At 45.6% G+C, this 27,403-nt stretch overlaps 1 protein-coding gene across 3 annotated transcripts in view; it reads right to left on the bottom strand.

Annotated features, from left to right (window-relative positions):
• Positions 1–27,403, bottom strand: part of STK32B (serine/threonine kinase 32B) — a 348,577-nt gene that overhangs the window by 20,594 nt on the left and 300,580 nt on the right. For all 3 annotated transcript variants that reach the window (XM_027103382.1, XM_027103383.1, XM_027103384.1), the window contains 3 exons: positions 16,816–16,919; positions 3,796–3,912; positions 1,532–1,657 (listed from right to left, as the gene is read on the bottom strand). In XM_027103382.1, the coding sequence (XP_026959183.1) occupies positions 1,532–1,657; positions 3,796–3,912; positions 16,816–16,919 (347 nt within the window). The remainder of the gene's footprint in view (positions 1–1,531; positions 1,658–3,795; positions 3,913–16,815; positions 16,920–27,403) is intronic.

Here is a 27,403-nt window from a genome sequence, read left to right as displayed (position 1 = left end):
CTGTGTAAAATGCAGCAGGCTCAGTGGGTTGATGAGGATTAACCGAGATAGTGCTTGCAAATCTTCTAGAATGGGTCCTTCCTGATCCATGGCAGGCCTGCAATGACTGACCACTCCCTCTGCTGCCCTGCAGTCCCAGCCGCCTCCCATGGGAGCCCCAGCCTTAAACCCCAACTTATAAGCGAGGGTCTTGCTACCTGCCATCAAACTTGCCTTGGCCAGGCTGCCTCACCCCTCGATGTCAGCCAGTGCCCTGCCATGGCCAGGGCAAGAGGAGGAACCAGGGCTTTGCAGATAGAACTGGGGCAAGGCCTGGCTTTTCCACTCACTAGCAAGTCCCTCAACCTCTCTGGCCCTGTTTCCATAACTGCAAAATGAGGGTAAGTGCTCCGAACTTGTGAGGCTGGGGAGCAGTACTACGTTCTTTTCCCTTTCCCTTCTCCATCCTGGAGAGAGGTCCCAGCGGAACAGTCCCCGCTGGGCTTGTCTGTACTGACAGCTCTCCCCAACCTGCCCCTGCCAGGATCCTCACACCGCCAACTGCTATGGTTCCACGAATAGTCCCCCTTCCCTTGGTGGTACATCTGTCCCCCACCACTCTCCCTCTCCCAGTGAGCAGGTCAGATTCCAGGCCCAAGTCCTTCCTGGCCTGATCTATCTTCCCTCCCTCCCTTCCTTCCTTCAATGGAGGCTCTGGATCCAGACTGCCTGAGGTCAAGCCCTGGCTTTGCCAATTTCTCACTGAGTAATGTGGGCAGTTTGCTTAACCTGAGACTATTCACTTAAGCTGAGACTACTAACAGGGCCCCCTTCCCAGTTGTGAAGCTTATGTGACATAATGTACGTGAAGCTTTAGAACACGCTTAACCCTACTGGCTGTTATCATTAACCGATCCATACTCATGTGACAAGCACATATCGAGGTCTTCTAGCAGCTTCTGGGGTCACCCATTGCTCTGGGATCTCTCTCAGGCGAAGGTCAGCCAACCCACCCTCTGAAGCTCTCGGGGAATGGCGGATGCACGCAACAGAACGTTACTGACCGCTAACGCAGACCTAGGCACCTGTCCAGTGGGGAACCAGGGAGGGTGAGATCCACTCCAGGTAAGGGGATGGAGAGGCTGGCTGGGAAAACGTCCCAGAGGAGGCAATGACTGAGTTTCCTCCTTATCCAGAAGGCAGTTACCAAGACCCTCCAGTGGACCACTTGCTGCGTTTTACGCTGAGTCTGGAAGGAGGGGGAGGAGATTTCCAAGTGGACAAGAAAGGCACTCCTGGAAGAGGAAGCAGTGTGTTCACAGGTATGGAGCTAAGGAACAGTGTGGCCAGAGGGGACAACTGCAGGCATCTGCGTGTGGACCTCGGAAATCAGGTACAAATCCACCCTGAATCTCAGTGAAACGTGATTCCTCTGGTGCTCAGGTGACCGTGGCCAGCAGGGCCCCCACTGGACAGCTTCTGGCGTATTCCTGCCCGCCCAGGTGGGGGACCCTGCACAGGGCGGGATGCCGTCGAACAGGACCTCACTCACATTGGGTACGAAGCCGGGCATCAGGGCCTTCTCCCACACCGCGTCCCAGTTCATGTCGGCCAAGTAGGGTGCACTCTGGACGTCACCGAGGCTGGACAGGCGGCTCTTGGGGTCCTTGGTCAGGAGCTGCAGGCAAAGGGCAAACGTGCTTGCTTGGGCAGTGCACCCCACCGAGGTTTGTGGGGGAATCCGAAGGCGGAGTCTTGGGAAAATGAAGGTGCCCTGCTTTCTGCGTTCCATGAGTGTCCTGTCCTGTTTGGGCTGCTGTGTTGGAAGCATCACCTACACTCATCTCTTTATAGCCAGGGAGGAACTGAGGGGTCAGGCTGCTGGAAGGTCATCCAGCAATGGGCTCTCTGGACAGGGACTAGATTTTTGCCTGCCGTGCTCCCCTTGGGAACTCGCACCCTGTGACATGCCACCTCTCAATGAGGTCTGCAGAGGTTTCCAATTAAAAATAAAAAGAATTAGCCACCTTGTTTTAGGACTTTCAGCTTGGTAATGGGATGCACAAAAGCATAATAAAATTTCTCCCTGGACAGCTATGAGGTGACCTCTGCAGTCTGATGGAATGGCCTCATTTGTAGCCAAGGGGTCAACTTTTAGCTTCCCTTCAAATGGAGTTTCTGCTAATAAGGGGTGATGCAGTAAAAGAAAAAAAAATAGCCGTACATTACCTTGCATCCAGAGGGGTTTTCAGCTTTCAAAACACTAGCTTATCTGGTGCAAGGACACTGAGGCTAAAAGTGAAAGACGGGGCCCAGCCCTGGGAGGGCCACTCGGTAGCAGCGTGGCCCCGGCTGAGCTGCTGACTGTGCTGTGCATGTTTCCTCCTCCGAAAGTAGGAAGGATAATGGTAACTCTTCCACTTCTGGCTCATGATTCAGATGAGACCCATAGGGGATGGATGAGGACCTGGGACACACCAAGGCAGGATGCCACCCCCAGCTGCTGGCAGGTGGGAGCTGGAATCAGGACCCCCCGCCAGTCGGCTCCCACCTGCCACTGCAGCGAGTGGGCTACAGTCACACCATGGGAGGGGCACCTGGCAGGGTCTCACCTGCTGATCACGGTGGCCTCTCTCTAGGAACTGTCCCCAGAATGACGGGTACAGATTTAAACAGAGATGCTGCTTCAATGCCCAGGGCAGGGCGGCGGTGGAAGGGGGTGGCCACCGTTTAGAGCAGCAGTTAGTTCTCTGACTCCTGGGTGGGAGTCAGAGGTGGGTGGGAGGTGGAGGTGTTGGCAGGTGGGTAGAGCTTCCAGGTGATTCCAATCAGCAGTTGGTTAAGGACTACTGATGTCTAAAACCCAGGGGGTGAATCTCCCCTAAAGCAATTTAACTAATGAGTAATTCCCTAAGTCATCTACAGAGTTTGGAGGGATTAAGAGCTGACATCTGGAGTTGAGAGAGCTTGGATTTAAATCCTCCTCTGCCTCCAACAGCCCTGTGGCAGTGAGTGAACGATCTGCTTTCCCGAGCCTCAGTTTTCCCATCTCTACTATGGGGGCACTAATACTACGCCTCTCACAGGGCATGTAAGGACTAAATGAGCAGAGCCCCCATATAACATTCCCCCAACCAGTGCTGGCTGCCGTCATCATAATTCCTCCATTAAAGGTGACTGGCGCTGACCACATGCAAGGCTCGACTCTGTGTCTCGGAGGATTCCGAGTGAGTTTAGCTGAATGCCAGCCTCAGAAGGAGGGCGCCACGACCCACTGCCCATGCTGAACTCGAGCTTATCAGAGCACAAACAACAGGGCCTGCCCCTCCATTTCTGATTCAGCAGGTCTGCGGGTGGAGCCTGAGAATCCGCATTTCCAACAAGTTCCCGGGGTATGCTGGTCCAGGAACCACCTTGGAGAACCACTGCTTTATTCTACTAGCAACTACTAGTTCCCAGGAAAAGTCAGGAGACGCCCAATGTCTTAAAGGTCAGTGAGTTAAAAGATGATTTGTAAAATTTTTAAAGAGCTATATGCATTAAATATTTCTAATTACTAGAAGCTTGTTGTGGAGTGAAAAGAGCCTGTGGGCTTTGTTGTCACAGACGTGACTAAAAGCCACCCTGTCCAGCGGCTTTGTGATCTCGATGCGGGATGGTGAGAGTGTTTACGACGAGGCATTAGAGCACCGCTGACTTTATTATTTCCACCACTGTCCCGCCATTCATTTTCTCATTCCTTAATCTGCTGGTCTGCCTGTTACTGCACTGAGTGCCCAGCTCCCTGGCCAGGTGGGCTGGCGGCTGCCCCCTTACCTTCTTCAGCAGGGCGACCATGCCCTTGCACCATGTGGAGGAGTAGTGGACACGCTCCACCTTGAAGATGTTGAGGATCTCATCGACGGGGGTGGCCGAGTGGATTTCATATGGCCTCTGCAACCAAAGGACAACAGGCGGCGTCAGAGAGAGAGACCCCACGTGGTTAAAACAGACATAGAGAACAGACTTGTGGTTGCCAAGAGGGAGGGGGAGGGGGAGGGATGGAGTGGGAGTTTGGGGGGGGGATGAATTAGGAGATTGGGATTGACATATATACACTATTGATACCATGTATTAAATAGATAACTAATGAGAACCTACTGTATAACACAGGGAACTCTACTCAGTGCTCTGTGGTGACCTAAATTGGAAGGAAATCCAAAAAAGAGGGGATATATATGTATGTATAGCTGATTCACTTTGCTGTACAGTAGAAACTAGCACAACATTGTAACGCAATTATACTCCAATAAATATTTTTTAAAAATAATAAAATAAAGTCAGCTCTGTGCCTTTAAGCTCCAGGCTTAGCCTTAATCTGTTTGTGTGGTTGTGGAGAAACCCAGGTCCTTCGACAAGAATACTGGCACATATTAGGATCCATATTCCATCTGCGTCAGGTAAAGAGCTCTACTGATGCTCGGTTCTCACTCATTGGCCTTAGGATGTCTTGACTCAGAAAACCACGTGGTCTTTATAAGGTAAAGTAATTACATGTTCTGCTGGTGAAAGTGATTTTAGCAACAGGGCACTGGATATACTCATTATAGAGTGGAGGTGCATCTCTATTCCAGGAAACTCAGTTTACTAAGATGGCCAATTTACCGAGAAATGGAAGAAACAGGAAAAGAACTGCGGTAGACCTGTTATTTTATTTTTTAAAATTTTTTTACGTCTCTATTGGAGTATAATTGCTTTACAATGGTGTGTTAGTTTCTGCTTTATAACAGTGAATCAGTTATACATATGTTCCCATATCTCCTCCCTCTTGCGTCTCCCTCCCTCCCACCCTCCCTATCCCACCCCTCCAGGTGGTCACAAAGCACCGAGCTGATCTCCCTGTGCTATGCGGCTGCTTCCCACTACCTATTTTACGTTTGGTAGTGTATATATGTCCATGTCACTCTCTCACTTTGTCACAGCTTACCCTTCCCCCTCCCCGTATCCTCAAGTCCATTCTCTAGTAGGTCTATGTCTTTATTCCCGTCTTACCCCTAGGTTCTTCATGACATTTTTTTTTCTTAGATTCCATATATATGTGTTACCATATGGTATTTGTCTTTATCTTTCACTCTGTATGACAGACTCTAGGTCCATCCACCTCACTACAAATAACTCAATTTTGTTTCTTTTTATGGCTGAATAATATTCCATTGTATATATGTGCCACATCTTCTTTATCCAATCATCCGATGATGGACACTTAGGTTGTTTCCATCTCTTGGCTACTGTAAATAGAGCTGCAATGAACATTTTGGTACATGACTCTTTTTGAATTATGGTTTTCTCAGGGTATATGCCCAGTAGTGGGATTGCTGGGTCATATGGTAGTTCTATTTGTAGTTTTTTAAGGAACCTCCATACTGTTCTCCATAGTGGCTGTACCAATTCACATTCCCACCAGCAGTGCAAGAGTGTTCCCTTTTCTCCACACCCTCTCCAGCATTTATTGTTTCTAGATTTTTTGATGATGGCCATTCTGACCAGGGTGAGATGATATCTCATTGTAGTTTTGATTTGCATTTCTCTAATGATTAATGATGTTGAGCATTCTTTCATGTGTTTGTTGGCAATCTGTATATCTTCTTTGGAGAAATGTCTATTTAGGTCTTCTGCCCATTTTTGGATTGAGTTGTTTGTTTTTTTGTTATTGAGCTGCATGAGCTGCTTGTAAATTTTGGAGATTAATCCTTTGTCAGCTGCTTCATTTGAAAATATTTTCGCCCATTCTGAGGGTTGTCTTTTGGTCTTGCTTATGGTTTCCTTTGCTGTGCAAAAGCTTTGAAGTTTCATTAGGTGCCATTTGTTTATTTTTGTTTTTATTTCCATTTCTCTAGGAGATGGGTCAAAAAGGATCTTGCTGTGATTTATGTCATAGAGTGTTCTGCCTATGTTTTCCTCTAAGAGTTTGATAGTTTCTGGCCTTATATTTAGGTCTTTAATCCATTTTGAGATTAATTTTGTGTATGGTGTTAGGGAGTGTTCTAATCTCGTACATTTACATGTAGCTGTCCAGTTTTCCCAGCACCACTTATTGAAGAGGCTGTCCTTTCTCCACTGTACATTCCTGCCTCCTTTATCAAAGATAAGGTGACCATATGTGCGTGGGTTTATCTCTGGGCTTTCTATCCTGTTCCATTGATCTATATTTCTGCTTTTGTGCCAGTACCATACTGTCTTGATTACTGTAGCTTTGTAGTATAGCCTGAAGTCAGGGAGCCTCATTCTTCCAGCTCCGTTTTTCGTTCTCAAGATTGCTTTGGCTATTCGGGGTCTTTTGTGTTTCCATACAAATTGTGAAATTTTTTGTTCTAGTTCTGTGAAAAATGCCAGTGGTAGTTTGATTGGGATTGCATTGAATCTGTAAATTGCTTTGGGTAGTAGAGTCATTTTCACAATGTTGATTCTTCCAATCCAAGAACATGGTATATCTCTCCATCTATTTGTACCATCTTTAATTTCATTCATCAGTGTCTTATAATTTTCTGCATACAGGTCTTTTGTCTCCTTAGGTAGGTTTATACCGAGATATTTTATTCTTTTTGTTGCAGTGGTAAATGGGAGAGTTTTCTTGATTTCACTTTCAGATTTTTTATCATTAGTGTATAGGAATGCCAGCGATTTCTCTGCATTAATTTTGTATCCTGCTACTTTACCAAATCCATTGATTAGCTCTAGTAGTTTTCTGGTAGCATCTTTAGGATTCTCTATGTATAGTATCATGTCACCTGCAAACAGTGACAGCTTTGCTTCTTCTTTTCCGATTTGGATTCCTTTTATTTCCTTTTCCTCTCTGATTGCTGTGGCTAAAACTTCCAAAACTATGTTGAATAAGAGTGGTGAGAGTGAGCAACCTTGTCTTGTTCCTGATCTTAGTGGAAATGCTTTCAGTTTTTCACCATTGAGGATGATGTTGCCTGTGAGTTTGTCATATATGGCCTTTATTATGTTGAGGAAAGTTCCCTCTATGCCTACTTTCTGCAGGGTTTTTATCATAAATGGGTGTTGAATTTTGTCAAAAGCTTTCTCTGCATCTATTGAGATGATCATATGGCTTTTCCTCCTTCAATTTGTTAATATGGTGTATCACGATGATTGATTTCCGTATATTGAAGAATCCTTGCATTCCTGGAATAAACCCCACTTGATCATGGTGTATGATCCTTTTAATGTGCTGTTGGATTCTGTTTGCTCGTATTTTGTTGAGGATTTTTGCATCTATGTTCATCAGTGATATTGGCCTCTAGTTTTCTTTCTTTGTGACATCCTTGTCTGGTTTGGTATCAGGGTGATGGTGGCCTCACAGAATGAGTTTGGGAGTGTTCCTCCCTCTGATATATTTTGGAAGAGTTTGAGAAGGATAGGTGTTAGCTCTTCTCTAAATGTTTGATAGAATTCACTTGTGAAGCCATCTGGTCCTGGGCTTTTGTTTGTTGGAAGATTTTTAATCACAGTTTCAATTTCCGTGCTTGTGATTGGTCTGTTCATATTTTCTATTTCTTCCTGATTCAGTCTTGGCAGGTTGTGCATTTCTAAGAATTTGTCCATTTCTTCCAGGTTATCCATTTAATTGGCATAGAGTTGCTTGTAGTACTCTCTCATGATCTTTTGTATTTCTGCAGTGTCAGTTGTTACTTCTCCTTTTTCATTTCTAATTCTATTGATTTGAGTCTTCTCCCTTTTTTCTTGATGAGTCTGGCTAATGGTTTATCAATTTTGTTTATCTTCTCAAAGAACCAGCTTCTAGTTTTATTGATCTTTGCTATCGTTTCCTTCATTTCTTTTTCATTTATTTCTGATCTGATCTTTATGATTTCTTTCCTTCTGCTAACTTTGGGGTTTTTTTGTTCTTCTTTCTCTAATTGCTTTAGGTGCAAGGTTAGGTTGTTTATTCGAGATGTTTCCTGTTTAAGGTAGGATTGTATTGCTATAAACTTCCCTCTTAGAACTGCTTTTGCTGCATCCCATAGGTTTTGGGTCGTCGTGTCTCCATTGTAATTTGTTTCTAGGTATTTTTTGATTTCCTCTTTGATTTCTTCAGTGATCACTTCGTCATTAAATAGTGTATTGTTTAGCCTCCATGTGTTTGTATTTTTTTTACAGATCTTTTCCTGTAATTGATATCTAGTCTCATAGCGTGGTCGGAAAAGATACTTGATACAATTTCAATTTTCTTAAATTACCAAGGCTTGATTTGTGACCCAAGATATGATCTATCCTTGAGAATGTTCCATGAGCACTTGAGAAAAATGTATATTCTGTTGTTTTTGGATGGAATGTCCTATAAATATCAATTAAGTCTATCTTGTTTAATGTATCATTTAAAGCTTGTGTTTATTTATTTTCATTTTGGGTGATCTGTCGATTGGTGAAAGTGATGTGTTAAAGTCCCCTACTATGAATGTGTTACTGTCGATTTCCCCTTTTATGGCTGTTAGTATTTGCCTTATGTATTGAGGTGCTCCTATGTTGGGTGCATAAATATTTACAATTGTTATATCTTCTTCTTGGATCGATCCCTTGATCATTATGTAGTGTCCTTCTTTGTCTCTTCTAATAGTGTTTATTTTAAAGTCTATTTTGTCTGATATGAGAATTGCTACTCCAGCTTTCTTTTGATTTCCATTTGCATGGAATATCTTTTTCCATCCCCTCACTTTCAGTCTGTATGTGTCCCTAGGTCTGAAGTGGGTCTCTTGTAGACAGCATATATATGGGTCTTGTTTTTGTATCCATTCAGCCAGTCTGTGTCTTTTGGTGGGAGCATTTAATCAATTTACATTTAAGGTAATTATCGATATGTATGTTCCTATTCCCATTTTCTTAATTGTTTTGGGTTTGTTATTGTAGGTCTTTTCCTTCTCTTGTGTTTCTTGCCTAGAGAAGATCCTTTAGCATTTGTTGTAAAGCTGGTTTGGTGGTGCTGAACTCTCTCAGCTTCTGCTTGTCTGTAAAGGTTTTAATTTCTCCATCAAATCTGAATGAGATCCTTGCTGGGTAGAGTAATATTGGTTGTAGGTTTTTCTCCTTCATCACTTTAAATATGTCCTGCCAGTCCCTTCTGGCTTTAAGAGTTTCTGCTGAAAGATCAGCTGTTAACCTTATGGGGATTCCCTTGTGTGTTATTTGTTGTTTTCCCCTTGCTGCTTTTAACATGTTTTCTTTGTATTTAGTTTTTTACAGTTTGATTAATATGCGTCTTGGCGTGTTTCTCCTTGGATTTATCCTGTATGGGACTCTCTGTGCTTCCTGGACTTGATTAACTATTTCCTTTTCCATATTAGAGAAGTTTTCAACTATAATCTCTTCAAATACTTTTTCAGTCCCTTTCTTTTTCTCTTCTTCTTCTGGGAACCCTATAATTCGAATGTTGGTGCATTTAATGTTGTCCTAGAGGTCTCTGAGACTGTCCTCAGTTCTTTTCATTCTTTTTTCTTTATTCTGCTCTGCAGTAGTTATTTCCACGATTTTATCTTCCAGGTCACTTATCCGTTCTTCTGCCTCAGTTATTCTGCTATTGATCCCATCTAGAGTATTTTTAATTTCATTTTTTGTGTTGTTCATCATTGCTTGTTTCATCTTTAGTTCTTCTAGGTCCCTGTTAAATGTTTCTTGCATTTTCTCTATTCTATTTCTAAGATTTTAAATCATCTTTAGTATCATTATTCTGAATTCTTTTTCAGGTAGACTGCCTATTTCCTCTTCATTTGTTAGGTCTGGTGGGTTTTTATCTTGCTCCTTCATCTGCTGTGTGTTTTTCTGTCTTCTCATTTTGCTTATCTTACTGTGTTTGGGGTCTCCTTTTTGCAGGCTGCAGGTTCGTAGTTCCGGTTGTTTGTGGTGTCTGTCCCCAGTGGCTAAAGTTGGTTCAGTGGGTTGTGTAGGCTTCCTGGTTGAGGGGACTAGTGCCTGTGTTCTGGTGGATGAGGCTGGATCGTGTCTTTCTGGTGGGCAGGTCCACGTCTGGTTGTGTATTTTGGGGTGTCTGTGGACTTATTATGATTTTAGGCAGCCTCTCTGCTAATGGGTGGGGTTGTGTTCCTGTCTTGCTAGTTGTTTGGCATAGGGTGTCCAGCACTGTAGCTTGCTGGTCGTTGAGTGAAGCTGGGTGCTGGTGTTGAGATGGAGATCTCTGGGAGATTTTCGCTGTTTGATATTATGTGGAGCTGGGAGGTCTCTTGTGGACCAGTGTCCTGAAGTTGGCTCTCCCACCTCAGAGGCACAGCACTGACTCCTGGCTGCAGCACCAAGAGCCTTTCATCCACACGGCTCAGAATAAAAGGGAGAAAAAGTAGAAAGAAAGAAAGAAAGAAAGAAGGAAAGAAAGAAAGAAAGAAAGAAAGAAAGAAAGAAAGAAAGGATAGAATAAAATAAAAGTAGAATAAAATAAAATAAAAGTAAGATAAAATAAAATAAAGTTATTAAAATAAAAAATTATTAAGAAAAAAATTAGAGAAACAAAAAACGGATGGATAGAACCCTAGGACACATGGTGAAAGCAAAGCTATACAGACAAAATCTCACACAGAAGCATACACATACACACTCACAAAAAGAGGAAAAGGGGAAAAAATCATAAATCTTGCTCTCAAAGTCCACCTCCTCAATTTGGGATGACTCGTTGTCTATTCAGGTATTCCACAGGTGCAGGTACATCATGTTGATTGTGGAGATTTAGTCCGCTGCTTCTGAGGCTGCTGGGAGAGATTTCCCTTTCTCTTCTTTGTTTGCACAGCTCCCGGGGCTCAGCTTTGGATTTGGACCCGCCTCTGCGTGTAGGTCGCCTGAGGGCGTCTGTTCTTCGCTCAGACAGGACGGGGCTAAAGGAGCCGCTGATTCGGGGGCTCTGGCTCACTCAGGCCGAGGGGAGGGAGAGGCACGGATGCGGGGTGAGCCTGCGGCGGCAGAGCTCGGCGTGACGTTGCACCAGCCTGAGGCGCGCCGTCCGTTCTCCCGGGGAAGTTGTCCCTGGATTACGGGACCCTGGGAGTGGCGGGCTGCACAGGCTCCCCGGAAGGGAGGTGTGGACAGTGACCTGTGCTTGCACACAGGCTTCTTGGTGGCGGCAGCAGCAGCCTTAGCGTCTCATGCCCGTCTCTGGGGTCCGCGCTGTTAGCTGCGGCTCGCGCCCGTCTCTGGAGCTCCTTTAATCAGCGCTCTTAATCCCCTCTCCTCACGCACCAGGAAACAAAGAGCGAAGAAAAAGTCTCTTGCCTCTTCGGCAGCTCCAGACTTTTCCCAGACTCCCTCCCGGCTAGCCGTGGTGCACTAGCCCCCTAAAGGCTGTGTTCACACCGCCAACCCCAGTCCTCTGCCTGCACTCCCACCAAAGCCCCAGCCTCAGCTCCCAGCCCCGCCCGCCCCGGCGGGTGAGCAGACAAGCCTCTCTGGCTCAGACCTGTTATTTTAACTGTTAGAGCTGAGCTGGGCCTTGGGGACCATCTCATCCAATGTTTTTTCCCCCAAATCTTTTTACTCAAAATCCCAAACATAGAACAGATGAAAGGGAATAACAGTTCCCTGGTCTATTTAAACCTCCAAAGCCTGGAGAAACATTTTTTTCCTTATGAACTGTTGAATCATCTCTTCAGGGTCCTATACTTCCAGGAAACACAGCTTGAAAACCCCTCCCTTTATGGAGATATAAAACCTGGAGGGGCGAGGTCCCAGAGTTCATTTCCCCCCAGGTTTTTGACTCCCAGCTCAGGGCTCTCTCTGTTTGCTTTACCAAGGGACAGAAAGGCGGTGCTCAACCCAAGGGCTGCCTCTCTCCCTTTCTTGGGTTAATATACCAACAGATTCCTCGTCTCTGTGGTTGAGCCCACCATCCGGTGTGTACCCAGCGGTTCTTAGTTCTGCTCCAACCTCTAGGAGCACCATACCCCTTCCTCTATTAGCCATCACCCATACCTTCTCTGCCTACTGAACCCTAAGGAGAAGTGCTGACAGAGGTCAAAGGCAAGGGTAATACCGCGTGAGGCAGGTGGCTGGGGGAAGCAGAGAGGGTAGGAGTCCTCATGGCACCATAGCGTGGGCTCTTAGGGCTCCACCCCCTGCTGCAAGGCCATGGGTCAGTGATATGACATTCAGAATCTCATTTATTTATTTATTTATTTTTAAGAAACTTGACTGAGACTTTATTTATCCATCTGTTATTTAGTCAGCAAATATTGTGTCCCCAAGGTATACCAACCTCTGCTCTAGGGGCTGGGGAATACTTTAGTAAATAAACAACAGAAAAGTCCCCACCTCGTGGAGTTTACATTCTAGTGTGGGGACATAGACGATCAAAACACGTAAAATAGATATTACATGGTGTTACGTGTCTTAGAGAAAAAGGAGGGCCTGAGGTGTCTGTGGGCGGGGGAAGGAGGGGAGTTGCAACTTTATTTTTAAAAATTTTATTAGCGTATAGTTGACTTACAACGTTGTGTTAGTTTCAGGTGTACAGCAAAGTGAATCAGTTATACGTATACATATATCCACTCTTTTCTTAGATTCTTTCCCCGTATAGGTCATTACAGAGTATTGAGTAGAGTTTCCTGTGCTATGCAGTAAGTCCTTATTAGTTATCTATTTTATATAGTAGTGTGTATATGTCCAACCCAATCTTCCAATTTATCCCTCAGTAAGTCAGACAGAGAAAGACAAATATCATATGATATCACTTATATGTGGAATCTAAAAAAAGGGTACAGATGAACTTATCTACAAAACTGAAATAGAGTCACAGATGTAGAAGACAACGTTTGGTTACCAGAGTCTCCTTTAGTCCCCTTGATTACTCCATGGCAGTGGTTCTCAACCGGGGATAATCTGTCCCTCCAGGGGACATATGGCAATGTTTGGGGACATTTTGGCTGTCCTTACTGGGTGGGGGCAAAGTCCTGCTGGTATCTAGTGGGTAGAGGCCGGGGATGCAGGTAAACATCCTACAGTGCACTGGGCAGCCCCCATCACAAAGCAGTACCCAGTCCCGAGCGTCCGTAGAGCTGAGGCTGAGGAACCCTGTGCTTTGCAACCACTGTTCTCCCCATCTGATAGACAAGAAACAGGCTCACCCCAGACATTCAGAAACTGTGCAACAAAGCTGGGATTTGATCCCCAAAACGTGTGATTCCAAAGCCCAGACTCTCGCTTGACCACCATGCTGTCGCTTCCATGGACAGCACCACACTGCCTACAGAGTGAAGCCAGTGCCTCCAGCTGACCTCAGGGTCCTTTCTAGACAGCCCTCAGACTGTCTTTCTGACTGCTGGTCAGTCTAAGATGTCTGCTGTGTCAGCCTCAGCTGCCCTTCCCGGTCTCTGCTCACACGGTTTCCCAACCAACTCATATATGATCCCCCTTAACACTTCCTCCCTCAGAAATTCTTCCCTGCTCCCCTAAGAGCAGTCATCAGCACTGTCTCTGCAGCTACCTGTCTCAGAATCATCACCGCGTGCACATTTATGTAGCAGTCAACATCCCTCCTGTGTGCTGCACGCCGCGTGTGCTCCGCCTACATTTTCTCCTGGAATCCCCACGGTGACCCCGCAGGCCGGCCTCATCATCCCCATTTCATGAAGGAGGAAGCCAGGGCTCAGATGAGTTAAGTGACTAAGGCGGAATCACAGCATCAAGGCACACGGGGCGTGGATGGGAGCCCGGACCTCTGCCCACCGGGCCAGGGACCTCCCCACTAACGGTCAGCAGCCACATGTGGCTCAGCTCCTCTCCCAGGGCCTGTCTCCACCTTGAGAGGTGCTAAGTTGGAAAGAATGCAGACCTGCCAGCAGGCCCCCCGCATGGGAATCAGAGAGACCAGGGGAGGGGAGCTGACATTGACCGAGTGCCGACCCTTTATCAGTCACAGAGCTGGGTAATTTGCATCGTCAGAATCACTTAATATTCACAGCCACCCTGTTGGGTAGGTGTTACTATTATTATTATTTTTTCGGTTAACAGATGAGGATTCTCAGCATTTGGTCTGTCTATTGGCCTTGGTTAAGATCACAGACAAGGTGCCTGGTAGAGCCAGGGTTTGAACCTGTGAATTCTTCTAAGATCCTCTTTCTGTGTTACGAGGAGGCAGCTTTCAGTTGAGTAAGAGGAAAATCTTTCTAGCCATTAGGGCTTTAAAAAAAATGAAACACGTTCTTTCTGGATATAAGAGCCCTGTGCATGCGGAGGAAAACCAGTGGACAGGTGGGTGACACTGCCAGGGAAACCATCAAGGAGCCTGGTAGGTGGGGAAACAGGGGCTGGGTAAGACCTTTAAGTCCCTTCTCTGGTTCAGTGGATGAGAAACCTCCCTCTCCTCTCTGTCCCCACGGGGTTCTCTTCAGGGGGTGTGGTCACAGTCCCTGAGACAACTGTGCTCAAAAGGGAACTCTCCAGGTGGTGCTTTCTTTCTTTCTTTTTTTTTTTTACATCTTTATTGAAGTATAATTGCTTTACAATGGTGTGCTACTTTCTGCTTTATAACAAAGTGAATCATTTATACATATACATATGTTCCCATCTCTCTTCCTTCTTGCATCTCCCTCCCTCCCACCCTCCCTATCCCACCCCTCTAGGTGGTCACAAAGCACCGAGCTGATCTCCCTGTGCTATGCAGCTGCGTGGTGCTTCTTGAGTCTTTTTTTTTTTTTACTTAGCAGGTCTCAGGGTGAGAACTGAGATTCTTGTTTGGGCTCATAGGAAAGTTGGGTACAAGTTACTCCCCTCGTCTGGGCTACGGGATCCAAGCAGGCTCACAGAATTCTCTGCCTTGAAATTTCAAGCCCACTGATGACATTCCACTCCTCTGCTCTCCTGATAGAGCATTTCGGGAGAGATGTCTCTTTCTGCTCTAAGACTAGAGCATGCCTGGGTCCCTGGCTAACATACCATATTAATACCTTCAATCTCCCACCTTTCATTTCTAACGCTTTCCAACTCTATGATATTAGAATATGTGTTCGAAAATTCCCATCATGACTTTCATCTTTTGGAGGTAAGGAGTCCCCTGGATCCTGAGGGAATCAAGGAACAGGGGGGTGATCACCTATCAGGGATGCTGTCACTGACATGATGGAGGAATTTCAATGAGGAAGGATAACTTCTAAATTCACACAGTCCATGGAAAAATATGAGTGTTTTTCAGTATAGCTTTTGGACTAAATGTGATCGTTTCCAGGATTAAAAAAACAGAATCAACTATTTGCATAAACCCATTGTGTTTCAAGTCAAAGATGAACAGACCAAGATATCTGGGAGACAGAGTCACACCAACCCATAACAGGCATTCTTGTTCACTCTGTCCCCACACCAAAGCCCCGATCCCACCATGGGACCCTCCCTCTTCTATTAAAAGTGGCATTTGGATCCCTAAGCAGAAAACTCAGATACACTGAAAACGAAACGTTTTATTTTGAAGCCCTTGGGGCTTTCTGCCAAGTCATCATCTCTGACTGTTCTGACTTGTATTCCGGCAGAGAATACACTTTCTGCTGGCAAACGACCAATCATGCTTAGGTCAACTGCTTGCCAAGGTCATTTGTATGATTGATTCCGTGATAAACATCATCTGGTGATGTCTGTGTTCTCTGGTTCATACAAATATCATGGGGACCCTCATGTCCCCTCCTGGAGCATGTATATTAAAGAACCAGTACACGACAAAGGAACCAACCAGGGAGGTGGGGAGAGATGAATTGTTTTCATTCAGTGCCCGAGAAAACTCACAAGTTCATATACATATTTCTTGCTTTCTAACAACATCATGTACTGTAGTATGTTTTTGAGGAATTCAGGGGAAATCACTGAGACCAAGAGAGACCCCAGTTGCTTGAACCACACGGTGATAACTAATGACACTCACATAGCTTGTATGGTTTTCACACAGCTGCCATCATTCACTCCCTCATTCATTCCCACCAGTTATCACTGTGCACTGGGGGCTCCTGCCCTCAAGGGCACCGTCTACCCGCCTTAATATGCATATATGCAGATGACCGTGAGACACTGGTAAAGCAGCATCCAATGGGAGGAACTGACTCTCTACGCTGTGTGCTGGGTGCTGGAGCTATAAGGTGGGTAATACACAAACTGAGTGTCCCAGTCTAGGGGTGCATCGATCCCAGGATAACTTCAGCACCACAGAATAGACAGAGAGGATGTTCCTATCCCCATTGTATGAAGGGGAAACCATGGTCCTGAGAGGTTAAATGGCGTCATTTTCAAATGATACTTGTGTAAAAAAAAAAAAAAGCCTCGAAATTCGTTTGTCATAATTCTTTTTGCTAAAATAAAACTGAGTTATTAGTTGCCAAATAGCTCCATTAGTCATCTTCAGCTTTTAAATTTAAAAGAAATAAAACAAAAATACGTATCGAATGCCCCATTTTTACAGGACACTGAGCTAAGTATTCGGGGAAGGTTGGAACTAAAATAACAACAACAAAAAACCAAGCTGGAAAGCTGGGCACGGGAGCCTCATGTTGTGGGTTGAAAGACGACAGCATTTGAAATCATGACACCAAGATGCTTTGGGTGTTTGAGCTGCCACGGATCAGCTGCTGAGCTTCACACAAGACTCTGCCCCTCTGGACATCCCTGTCCCCGTGAGTAGAATGAGGGGCTGGACCAGAAGCTTGTTAAGAGCTTTCTAATGCTCAGGACCTTGGAGTTGGCACACGGGCAATCAGGACTGACACCCAGGGCCGGCATGGTGCACATCCAGCGGCAGGGCCATTCCACCCCACCCAAGCCTGGTAGAAGCTGAGCCCCCCACTTCCACAGCCCTCGCGTTCACCACACAGGCGCACATCTTACCCAGCCCCGCAGCAGCTCATAGGCCGTGACACCCAGGGACCACCAGTCAACGGGGTAGGAGTACCCAGGGCCTCCGTCCACATACACCTGGAACACTTCCGGGGCTGCCAAAGACAGGACAAAAGAACATTACTGCACATCTCACTTTACACTCATTGCCTGTTACAGAGAGGACACGGGGCCGGGAACCCAGCTTTTTGGATGGCAAAGCCAGTACTCCATCTGCTATGCCACGTGGTTTCCGCACTCCGTAAGTCACGAGGTGGCTAGAGAACAAGGTGCAGGCATCACAGGAAACACCGGTGTGACACCTGGGACAGAATACAAATGGGGCAACCCAAGTGCGCTGTGGAGGGCGGTCTGTCGCGGAGGGTCAGGGAAAGTCTGGGGAGGAGGAGGGTTTGCTGGAGCATGAATCTCGGTCACAGCCTGGGGATTAAAGTCTGAGTTAAGAAGAAGAAACTGCACCCCGAAGGGGCTAAGAACCTTGCTAAATGTCATTCTGCTCTGGCCCCAACACCAGGTCGGGTGTCCCAGCAACTAGGATGCTCAGAGCCCTTTGTGCCTGGTGCCTGTCTCAGGTACGGTTTTATTTTAGCGTAGGTGGGATCGCATATGAAATATCCAGGATAAGTAAATGCACAGGGACAGAAGACAGATCGTGGGTTGCCAGGGGCTGGGAGGGGGGATGGGGAGCAACTGCTCACTGGGTTTCCTCTGCGGTGATGAATGTTCTGGAACTAGACAGAGGTGGTGGTTACACAGCATTGTGAACGTACTAAATGCCACTCTGTGTGAAAACAGTTCATTTTACGTTATGTGAATTTCACCTCAATAAATAAACAAGTGGAGGGTGGAGGCCCGTGGGTGACGGATCCTCACTCCTCAGGGAGCTGCAGCTGTTCCAGGGTCCCCCGGCCCTGCTGCTTCCTAAGCTAATGGGCGGTGGGTTCATCACTGCCTCACCCCCAACTCATCAGGCCAGGAGTTGCATCTCCAGCTCTAATTGTTCATATTGGCTTCCAGGAAAGTCTTGGGAAATGTGGATCATTTCTAGCAAATTAATTTGTAGATATAATTCCATTTTACAGGTGTCAGAGCAGCCAAACTCTCTCGCAGGGAACCAGGACATGCTGTGTTTAAAGACATCTCGACTCAATTTTCAGACTGGCATTCAGACGGCGTGGGATTGGGGAGGGCCAGATGAGGCAGATGAGGGCAGACGTGGACGCTCGCATCCGGGCTCTGGATCGGCAGCTGGACCACTGAACCTGACCAGCGGGCAGATCTCAGCTGCCCTCTAGAGACCCTCTCCATTTACTTTGTATTTTCTAGCACTTTCACCAGAGGGTTCTCCTTTCCTCTTCACAACAACCCTCAGGGCCGTGTTATCATTTGACACATTTTACCGAAGAGGTTCAGAGAGGGACAGCGGTGCACAGGAAGTTACACAGCAGGGAAGTTCAGAGCTGAGGTGCGCCTTATACACTGGTCGAATCCCAGTTTGAAATAAGGTTCGTATCAACATTTGAGTACAGAAACATACCCAGTCTACGTTGGGGAAGATGTGATTGGGAGTTTGAGGAAATGTCCCTTTGGGTGATTTGAGCTTCCCAAAGGAAGCAACATGGTGTGATGGGAAACGGGAAGAAGGTCAGTGGGGCTGGAGCTGAATTAACAAGTTCTATTTGCCTCAGTTTTGTAAAACATGAACAAGAATCAACAGTGTGTTCATAGGGTTCTTATGAGGATGAAGGAACAACGCAGGCTGAGAGCTAAGCCGGATGCCTGGCTGGTCTATTGTGAGTGTTCCGGGAATCTTGGGCATGGTTTTTATTACTAGAATTGTCATTCAAACCTCCTCTTCTGACCGTGCTCAGCCTCGCCACGGTCCACGCAGTCGCCTGGGAGGCGTGCTAAACTTCATCGTCCTCAGCCTCATGACTACCAGTCTACAGACCCGCTGAGTTTGGCATTTCCAGCACCTTTCTGTCTGCCCCTTCCCATCGATCCTAGGTCAACCTGAATGCGAAGGTGGCAATCATACCTGTTCAGTAAACATCTAGTGAGAAAATATTTGATTTCCTAGCAGCTCCAGGCACTGAGCTGTGCTATTCTGCATCCCACTGGGAGCCTGAGGCTGAGCTCCAACCCAGAGGGGCTTCCTTCCCTGCACCCCAGTCTGTGTACTTGTCCTTCTTCCCTCCGTGCTGAGGGTTCCAGGACAGAAGGAGCCACATCATGCTGGTCTGTGCATGTGCAGATGTAATTCTACAGAACCAGGGCCTCGACAGCTGCTGGCCCAGCCCACGTGCTCAGACAGTGAGGGAGGCAGGGACACGCCCAGGAGTGCAGGCGAGGCTGCGTGCCCAGGTGTCCCCATAAATCCTTGTGGTGCCTGGCAGCCCCGTGCCCATCTGGAATGCAGGGTAGAAGCAGCAGCTGACCAGTTCTGTCCTGGCTGTTGTGACCAACCAAGTGACAAACGTCTGCAGCCTGTGACCCCACTCCCAGAGAAGGTGACAGTCTCTCCTCCCTTGCACAGCTGGGGCTGAGAGAACATAAACAACCTTTATGTCACAATCCATATGCCACCAGAACGGCTGCTTTAGTGGCCTGGATCAGTGCTTAGAGGCGAGGGCATCATACAGGATTAGAGCTTGAAGGACAGGTACAAGACACAGACCTGTCACCATCATTTCATCATGAATGAATGAGTATGGAAACTACAGCTTGCCAGGTGCTTTGTTAAGGATTTTACACGTACTACTTCTCTTCATCCTCCCAACTGCCCAATAAAACAAGTCTACAATGATCTCCACGTTCCAGATGAAGAGGCAGAGACATGAAGGGGTGTAGTTGGGTGAAGTGTCCCCAAAAGATATGTCCAAGTACCTGTGAACGGGGCCTTATTTGGAAATAGGGACTTTGCAGATGTCATTAATACAGACGTCAGGATAAAGCCATCCCGGATTCAGGGTGGACCCTTCCTAGATTCAATGGCTGATGCCTTTCTAAGAGAAAGAAGAGGTGGATTTGAGAGAAAGAGAAAGCCGTGGGAGGAGGCAGAGCCTGGAGGGATGCGGCCACAAGCCAAGGAAGCCCTGGAGCCCCCGGAAACTGCAAGAGCCTCTCCTACACCTCCGAGGGAGCACGGCTCTGCAGACACCTTGATATTGAACTACTGGCTTCCAGAACTGTGAGTGAATGAATTTCTGTTGCTCCAAGCCACCACATTTGTGGGACTTTGTTGTGCAGCCCTAGGAGACTAGTAAGAGGGGCTGGGAACTTGCTCCACGTCAGCCAGCTGGGATGGCAGAGCTGGGATTAGCCTCTCTCAGTATCTGATTCCAAAGTCCTTTCTCCTATACTGAGGTGACTTCCAGGGGTGATGGACTTACCTGAGGATGGGTCCTGATGAAAGCTGCCACCTTCCTTCCCTCTGTCCCAGAGGCTGGAACTCAGCCAAGTACATGGTAGGCACTTAATCAATGCATGTCAATTTCACCCTGGGGCCATACAGCTGGTCCAGCACATTGCTTGCCTGCTTCAGAAGTAGAGACAGCTCACAGCCTAGGACTGTCAGCACAGCAGGGGTGCAGGGTCCCTTGGAAACCATCTTGTCATCGTCCCCTCTGTGTTAGAATTGGCCACCGGGCTTGAGGGGCGAGAGTGGCTTGCCTTGGCCACAACTCACCAACTCAGGGCTCAAGTCAGAACTCCTGGTCCTGACTTCCAGGTTCAGGGAGTTCCCATTATTGGAACAGTTAAATTCAGCCATCAATGCCGGATGACTCTCCCTCCTCAGCTCCTGTATCCCCTTCCTCCTCTTCGCCAACACATGGCCCTTGTTCAGATCTCCATTCCTTCCTCCTGGTCTCCTGCACTAGCTTCTCCACCCGTCCTCTGGCTTCCAGAGTCTCCTTCTCCAGTCCGTCCTTGCTTCTGGGGGAGTTAGCTTTCTGATATGCAACTCAGACCACGGCAGTACCCTGCCTCAAGGTCTTCCTATCACGATGGCTGTTTCACAATCTGTATTCCCAGGAATGCCACCAGCCATGTTAGGCTCATAGATTTTGGAGGAGAAATGATTCTGAGGTCAAACATGTCTGGGAAATGACGAGGTTCAATTGCGTTCTTTCTCGCAGACTTCTTAGCGCCTTTAATGACTCAATAGCAAGCATGGTTTGGAAATTTATTAGACTTGATCCTGGAATCTTTTTGATTTTTCAGTGGAACAGTACAAAGTACTAGGGCTGGAAACCCATGTGGCCTAGAGGGTGGTTTAAATTCTGTAGCCCCTCAGCTCCTACCTGTAGATCTTCTAAGCTGTATTATGGCCCAGGAGTTGCCCATGGCCACCTTGGGCTCCAGCTGCACACGCTGCTTGCCGTTCCTAGAACACCCTGTCTGTCTATCTGTCTCTTTTTCTCTCCCCTAATCCACCAGGTTCTCTCACAAAGGGTGCAGCAGAGTTACCACTTCTAGGAACTGAATACGTACCGTTCTGCAGGCTTCTTTACATCTGTCATGTATTCCTCAAAATACATCTCTGCTATTATCATCTTCTTATCATTCCCCTCCCTCCAGACTAGATTAGAGCTTCCTCTTTATCCCCACCTCCCCCAGGCCTCTCTTGATTTTTACATTCCGGCTGCATTTTTGCTTGTTTGCTTCTTGCTAGACTTTAAGCTCCTTGAGGGCAGGGACGGTCATGTTCTCCCTGGCTCCCCAAGTCTTGCCTGGCATGAAGAAGACATGTGGGCAAGGTTTGTTGACTGACTAAATAAATGAATGATCGTATAAAAAAAAAAGCAAACAACACCAGTACAGCCGTGTTCTAAGTTCTTGACACACTGCTAATAAAAATAGGTCATCTCTCTGGAGCATCTGTCATGCACCAAACTTTGTTTTAAGAGTTTAGCATTAAACTCATTTAATTTATTTAATCTAATTTAATTTACTAATTTATTTACTAATATAATTTAGTAATAAATTATAGTAGTAGTAAAATAAATTTACTAATTTATTTAATTTACTAATTTAATTTAGTTTAGCATTTAACTCATTTAATCTTCACAATGACATGCCATTTGGCTAGCTGCAGCTGAGTCTCACTGAGGAAAGGACCAGGAGGTTCTGGGCTGATGCTGGCAAGGCCAGGACTGGGGGTTCCCTGGAGCAGAGTGAGTGATGAAGGAACCCTGAAGGGGGAGCCCAGGACAGCAAACGACAAACCAAGCAGATAGCTGAAGTTGGCTATGGCCTCGCCCAGAAAGGATGTCCAGGGTCCAAGGTCTGGGTACACCTGCAGGGGTGATGGATAAATGAAATTTCCCAAGGTCTTCCAGAAAGAAAAACAACTAAAACTTCTTGCAATGCCCTGGTGGGGTAAGGGCCAACCCTGAATCTATTTCGAGCCATTGAAAATGCCCACTGTAACCATCATCGTCACGCACAAAACAGTCATGCAGAGCCTTCTAGGGCACAAAGGTTCCTTCATAATTACCCACCCCCACGCTTAAAGCACCCTAAGCCCCAGATGAAGAAACGGATGCACAGAGAGGTAAAGGCGCAAGTTCAGGGCCGTGGAGACAGCAAGTGGAAGAGCGTGGACTGGAAAGCTGCTCTCACCACTTTCAAGGGGCGCTCAATACAGCTGTTCCATTATTATCACGAGCAGCGGTTTTCTTTACAACACCAAGAGCTGCATTATTAATGTGGCCATTTGTTGAGCATCTACCATGTGCTAGAAGCTCTTCAAGTTTCTTTACATATATTATTTACTCCTCAGGAAAGCTAACATTTATGGAACGCTTTCTATAGTTTCACATGCATTATCTCATTTTATCCTCAGAAGGAACTTGAGAGGCGAGTACGATCATGATCTCCATCTGAGAAAGCCAGGCTTGGAGAGGTGACACAGCTACCGTGGCTCTGAGCCTCATTTGAACCCAGGCCTCTCCCATTCTCTGGGGTCATCCAGAATGACGACCAGACCTTGCCCTGTCTCCTTCAAACTCCAGACATTACACCATCTTTATGTATATGCTGAAAATGAAAATAATGTATCATAAAACAGATATACATATACACACAATATATATACTCTATATGTTCTATACGCCAAAATCTCTCCATGGTCAATGCATTAAATCTGTGAATTCAATTGGAACGAAAATCCAGAGTATTTACGAAGGTCCGGGTATTCTAAAATTAGGAAATTAAGGTTTCAACATAGTCCAAAAGCAAAAAAACCATGTGGTTCGCCATTAACATGCACATTAATAAAAGTGGCTGTTGAATCACATTCCCCAGCAACACCTGTTTCCTTCCACGCTACATCCCCAGGATCCTTCACGGTGTGCATGCATGTTGCACGGTCCATGGATAGCTGTGAGCCCACGAATGAATACACTGGGGGGAAATCGGGCTGCACGGAAGCTGCTTCCCCAGCACGGCCAGTGGCATGGATAGATCAGCCCCACTTCCCACTAACCTTTTCTACCAGTAGCTGAGCAATTCTGTCAGTGCAGGTTTTAAATGGAAAGTGAGTCTGGATTCACAGAGAATTGGCCTTCCAGAAAAGCAAGAACAGGGGGTGTCGTCTGAAAGAGATCACCCCGAGGCAATGTAAATATGCATGTGGTGGGCTTTGCCCCCTATCCTCACCACACAGAGTTTACTTCCTCATTAGACTAAAAATATGGAGAAAAACCACAGAAACCACCTAAGTTATAATTATTGGTCTGATGCTTTACCTCTATGAATATTCCTGAAGGCTCTGATTGCTGCAGCGGAGTGTGACAATGCTATTCAATGTCTAGCTTACAAGCTGACTGGCTTCCAGGATCGGTTTCTACAGGTAATTGCATCCTTCTGGACTGGGAACATAGAATTACCGCATTTCAGCCTAGAGGGGACCTTCAAGGTAATTTCCTTCCTCCCCTACCTTTTGTAGGTGAGGAAGCCGAAGCCTATTGGAGGAGTTCCATGGCTTCCAGCCCAGCTGGGACCAGAGCCCAGTTCTCCTGTCCACTGAGCCTTTCTGTGACTCACACATCCCGGCTGGCAGGATGTGCCAGATCTGGACACCTCTACCTAGAAGACCCACAGGCATGGCATATTCAATCTGTCCAAGCCAAACTCTCCCTCTCCAACTGCCCCTTCTCCTGCGTTCTCAGTCTCTGTTGATGGGCTGCTCAGTTGTGCGAGTCAGAAACGTGGGAGTCTCATGGACCCTGCCCCTCGTCCAGCCTATGTTTTGGATCATGTGATTAATTCTCAAGACTCATCATTTTTCCCTTCCAGAATCTTCCTCTCTTCTCTGGTCCTTTTTCACTTCTGCTTGGACTCATGACAGCTCCTCCCCTACCCCAGCCTGGGGCCCTGTAATCCCACTACACTTACTCCTCAAACACCTTTCTAAGTCAGTAGAATCAGTGGAACGGAGAGACGGAAGGTGTGAGTGTAGTGATTATTCAACCTGAACCTGAACCCCAGCTCCCAGGTTTACTGCCACAGTGGCCTCAGGCAAAATGCCTAACGTCTTATTTGTACCTTGGTTTTCCTCATCTGTAAAAAGGAATAACGATGTGTGCTACATCAAGTTATTGAGAAGAGAAAATGAAGTTCTGTATGTAGTTATTGAGCACAAAGTAAGTGCTCAATAAATGCAATCTAACATTGTTGTCATTGTATTATCATTCACATGTTCAAATCACTTAATTAAAATCTTTCGAAATTTTTCTATTTACTGTAGAATAATGGTCAAACTCCTTAGCATGAAAAATTCCTAAAAATAGGTTTCAACCTCCTCATATTTTGGCCACTATCTTTATTATACCCATTGGGCCAACTTCAAAGAATAGGACACACTTTATGTTTAATCTTCTATGACTTGCCTGGTAATCTTTACCCTATTTTTTATACTCATGAACTCCTACTCATACTTCAAAACCCAGACCAAATTTTACACCTTCTGTGGAGTGTTCTTCAAGTCCCTTCCTGTTTCTCAGTTCCCTTCTTTTCCCCTCTCTTGGCCAAGTACATCAGTGTTCTGGATTCTCACCAAACCCTTGTTGGTTCCTCCCTTGCAGCACTGATCATGCCGTACTGCAATTAAGGATATACATGTCCACCGTTCTCACTGGACTGTGAGCTCTTTGAATAGGGGTATGACTAAGTCAGGGCCAAAACGTCAGGGATTAGCACAAAGCTATATGTGAGTCATTTAGAACAAGGACTGACACAAAGCAAGTTCCAAATAGATGTGAGCTAGTTATTATTATATCAATTCATTATTGAATGGGAAATGAAATGCACACATAAATGAAAGACCAACTCACAAATGTACATGTTGTACATGTTCCCCAAATGATTCAAGAGCTCCATCATCATTCTTTGATTAGAGTGTGTGGAAAAGCTGTGGAAAGCAGAGATGAGCAGGGTGCCTGGCCTCTGTCTGGATCCCTTGGGGGCAATTCATGTTTCTTTGGCTTTTTATCTTGGCAAATGAACTCAGATATTAATTTGAGATGAAATGAATCTGCTGCATCAGTCTGATAATTTTTTTCTATCTGGTGATGCTAGTAGTGTTAATAGTAACAGAAGAGTCGTTTCATTAAGGTATGTAAGATGCTGCTCAGGTGTGGACCAGTAGGACCTCACCTGTCTGCATGAGAAAAGGAACAGCAGGGAAAGTTTAACTGGCTGAGAAGCTCTGATGAGGTACAGAAATTAATGATGCACCAGTATCAGAAAACTACTTCATGTTAAATGTGTCAGATTAAATTAGTAAATTAAAAAAAGAAGACCCTTGGAAAGTTTTCAGAGAGAATGATGGAAAGTGCTAACTGAAAGCACAGGGTTCTAACCCTGTGCATTTTACACAGTTAATATGTGAAATGGGTGATAAACATCTAAACAGCATGTTAGGCTGATGGAAAAGTTCATTTAGATAGTGCTACTCTCTTAAAGGCTTCCAAGGTCTCTGTTTATCTAAGGCCCATAATGTTCATTAAAATTTCCCACTGTCAAAAGCTTTGGTGGGTACACAAGTACCACGTGATCTGGCCCCGCCATGTCTCCAGGCTCACTCTCCTTGCCTACTTTGTTCAGGCCAATCTAGCTTCCTTATGGTTCTTTCGATGTGACAAGCTCCCTTTTGCCTCAGGGTCTAGGCAAAAAGTTGCTGTCTCCTGCAGTGCTTTTCCACCTGTTGTGCTGAACAACACCTACTCGTCCTTTAGAACCTAGCTGAAAAGTCACTTCCTCAGCAAAGTTATCCTGACCCCTCCAATCTAATCATCTATCCCATCAGCATCTCTCTTTTTCCACCATAATCCGTATAAAGACCTCAAACAATTCTACTCTGTTTAAAATACAGGAGTTGGAAAGAGTGTCACTCCCAGCCTAACAGTGAGAAAAAGCTAGATCATCTATGAAACCATAACTTTTCTTGAACTCAACTAGTCTGAAATTTAAGGAAAGACGGGTACCTTCAAGAAGGTTTGGGGTGTGAATACTGGCTTACCTTGGGAAGAGCATGGGAAGAAAACAGGGCTGCCATAGAAGAGAGTAAGGAGACTTAAATTAAGATGCTTAATTTAACTGAATTGCTGAAGGTTGTATAAGAACTTAAGTGAGAGAATAGAACTATTGTTTGTCCAGATACAAGAGGAATTTGCATTACTCACAGACTCCTCTCTACATACCCTCACTGGGTACTCATGGCAAAGACTGGGCACAAAGCCTTTTCCTTATATGAAAAGGCAAAGGGTAGAAAAGCCAAAATAATTTTGAAAAGAAGAAAAAAGTTGAAGGACTCTCACTACCTGATCCGAGTATTATTATGAAGTGAAAGCAAAAGTATGAGATTAGTCAAAGCATAAACAAGTAGATCAATGGAACAGAATAGAATCCAGAAACAGACCCATGCATTTATGGTCAATTGAGTTTTGATGAAGTTGCAAAGCCAGTGCAATAGAGAAAGAATCGTCTTTTCGACAAATGCTGGATGTAACAATTGGACAGCCCTTGTAAATCAATGAAAATTCACAACACATTCAAAAGTGAACTCAAAATGGCTTATAGTTCTAAATGTAAAACCCAAAAGTACAAAACTTCTACAAGAAAACAAGCAGAAAATCTTTGTGACCTCATGTGAGGGAGGAAAAGGTGTTTAGAATGACACCCCGTACATGATCAATAAATGAAAAATAAAAAATTGGACTTCATTTGAATTTAAAACATCTGCTTTTAAAAAGATGCTATTAAGGTAACAGAAAGACAAGCCACTGACTGGTGAAAATATTTGCAAATATATCTGGCAAAAGACTTATAACCAGAATATATAAAGAATTATGAGAACTTAATAATAAAAAACAGATGACCCAATAAATTAATGGGCAATGATTTGAACAGATACTTCACAGAGAAGGTATGTGGATGGCAAATAAGCCAATGAAACTATATTCAAGAGTTTGTCAGTTTCTTAAAAAGTTAAATGTACATTTACATATGACCCAACAATCCCACTTCTATGTAATTATTCTAGAGAAGTAGAAACTCAAGTTTATATACAAAC

The sequence above is a fragment of the Aethalodelphis obliquidens genome, unplaced genomic scaffold, assembly GCF_003676395.1.
Source record: "Aethalodelphis obliquidens isolate GAN/ISIS:26980383/991018 unplaced genomic scaffold, ASM367639v1 scaffold6, whole genome shotgun sequence".
Classification (NCBI taxonomy): Eukaryota; Metazoa; Chordata; class Mammalia; order Artiodactyla; family Delphinidae; genus Aethalodelphis; species Aethalodelphis obliquidens.
The sequence above is the reverse complement of the archived record's forward strand: the minus strand, read 5'-3'. Positions and strand labels throughout refer to the sequence as shown.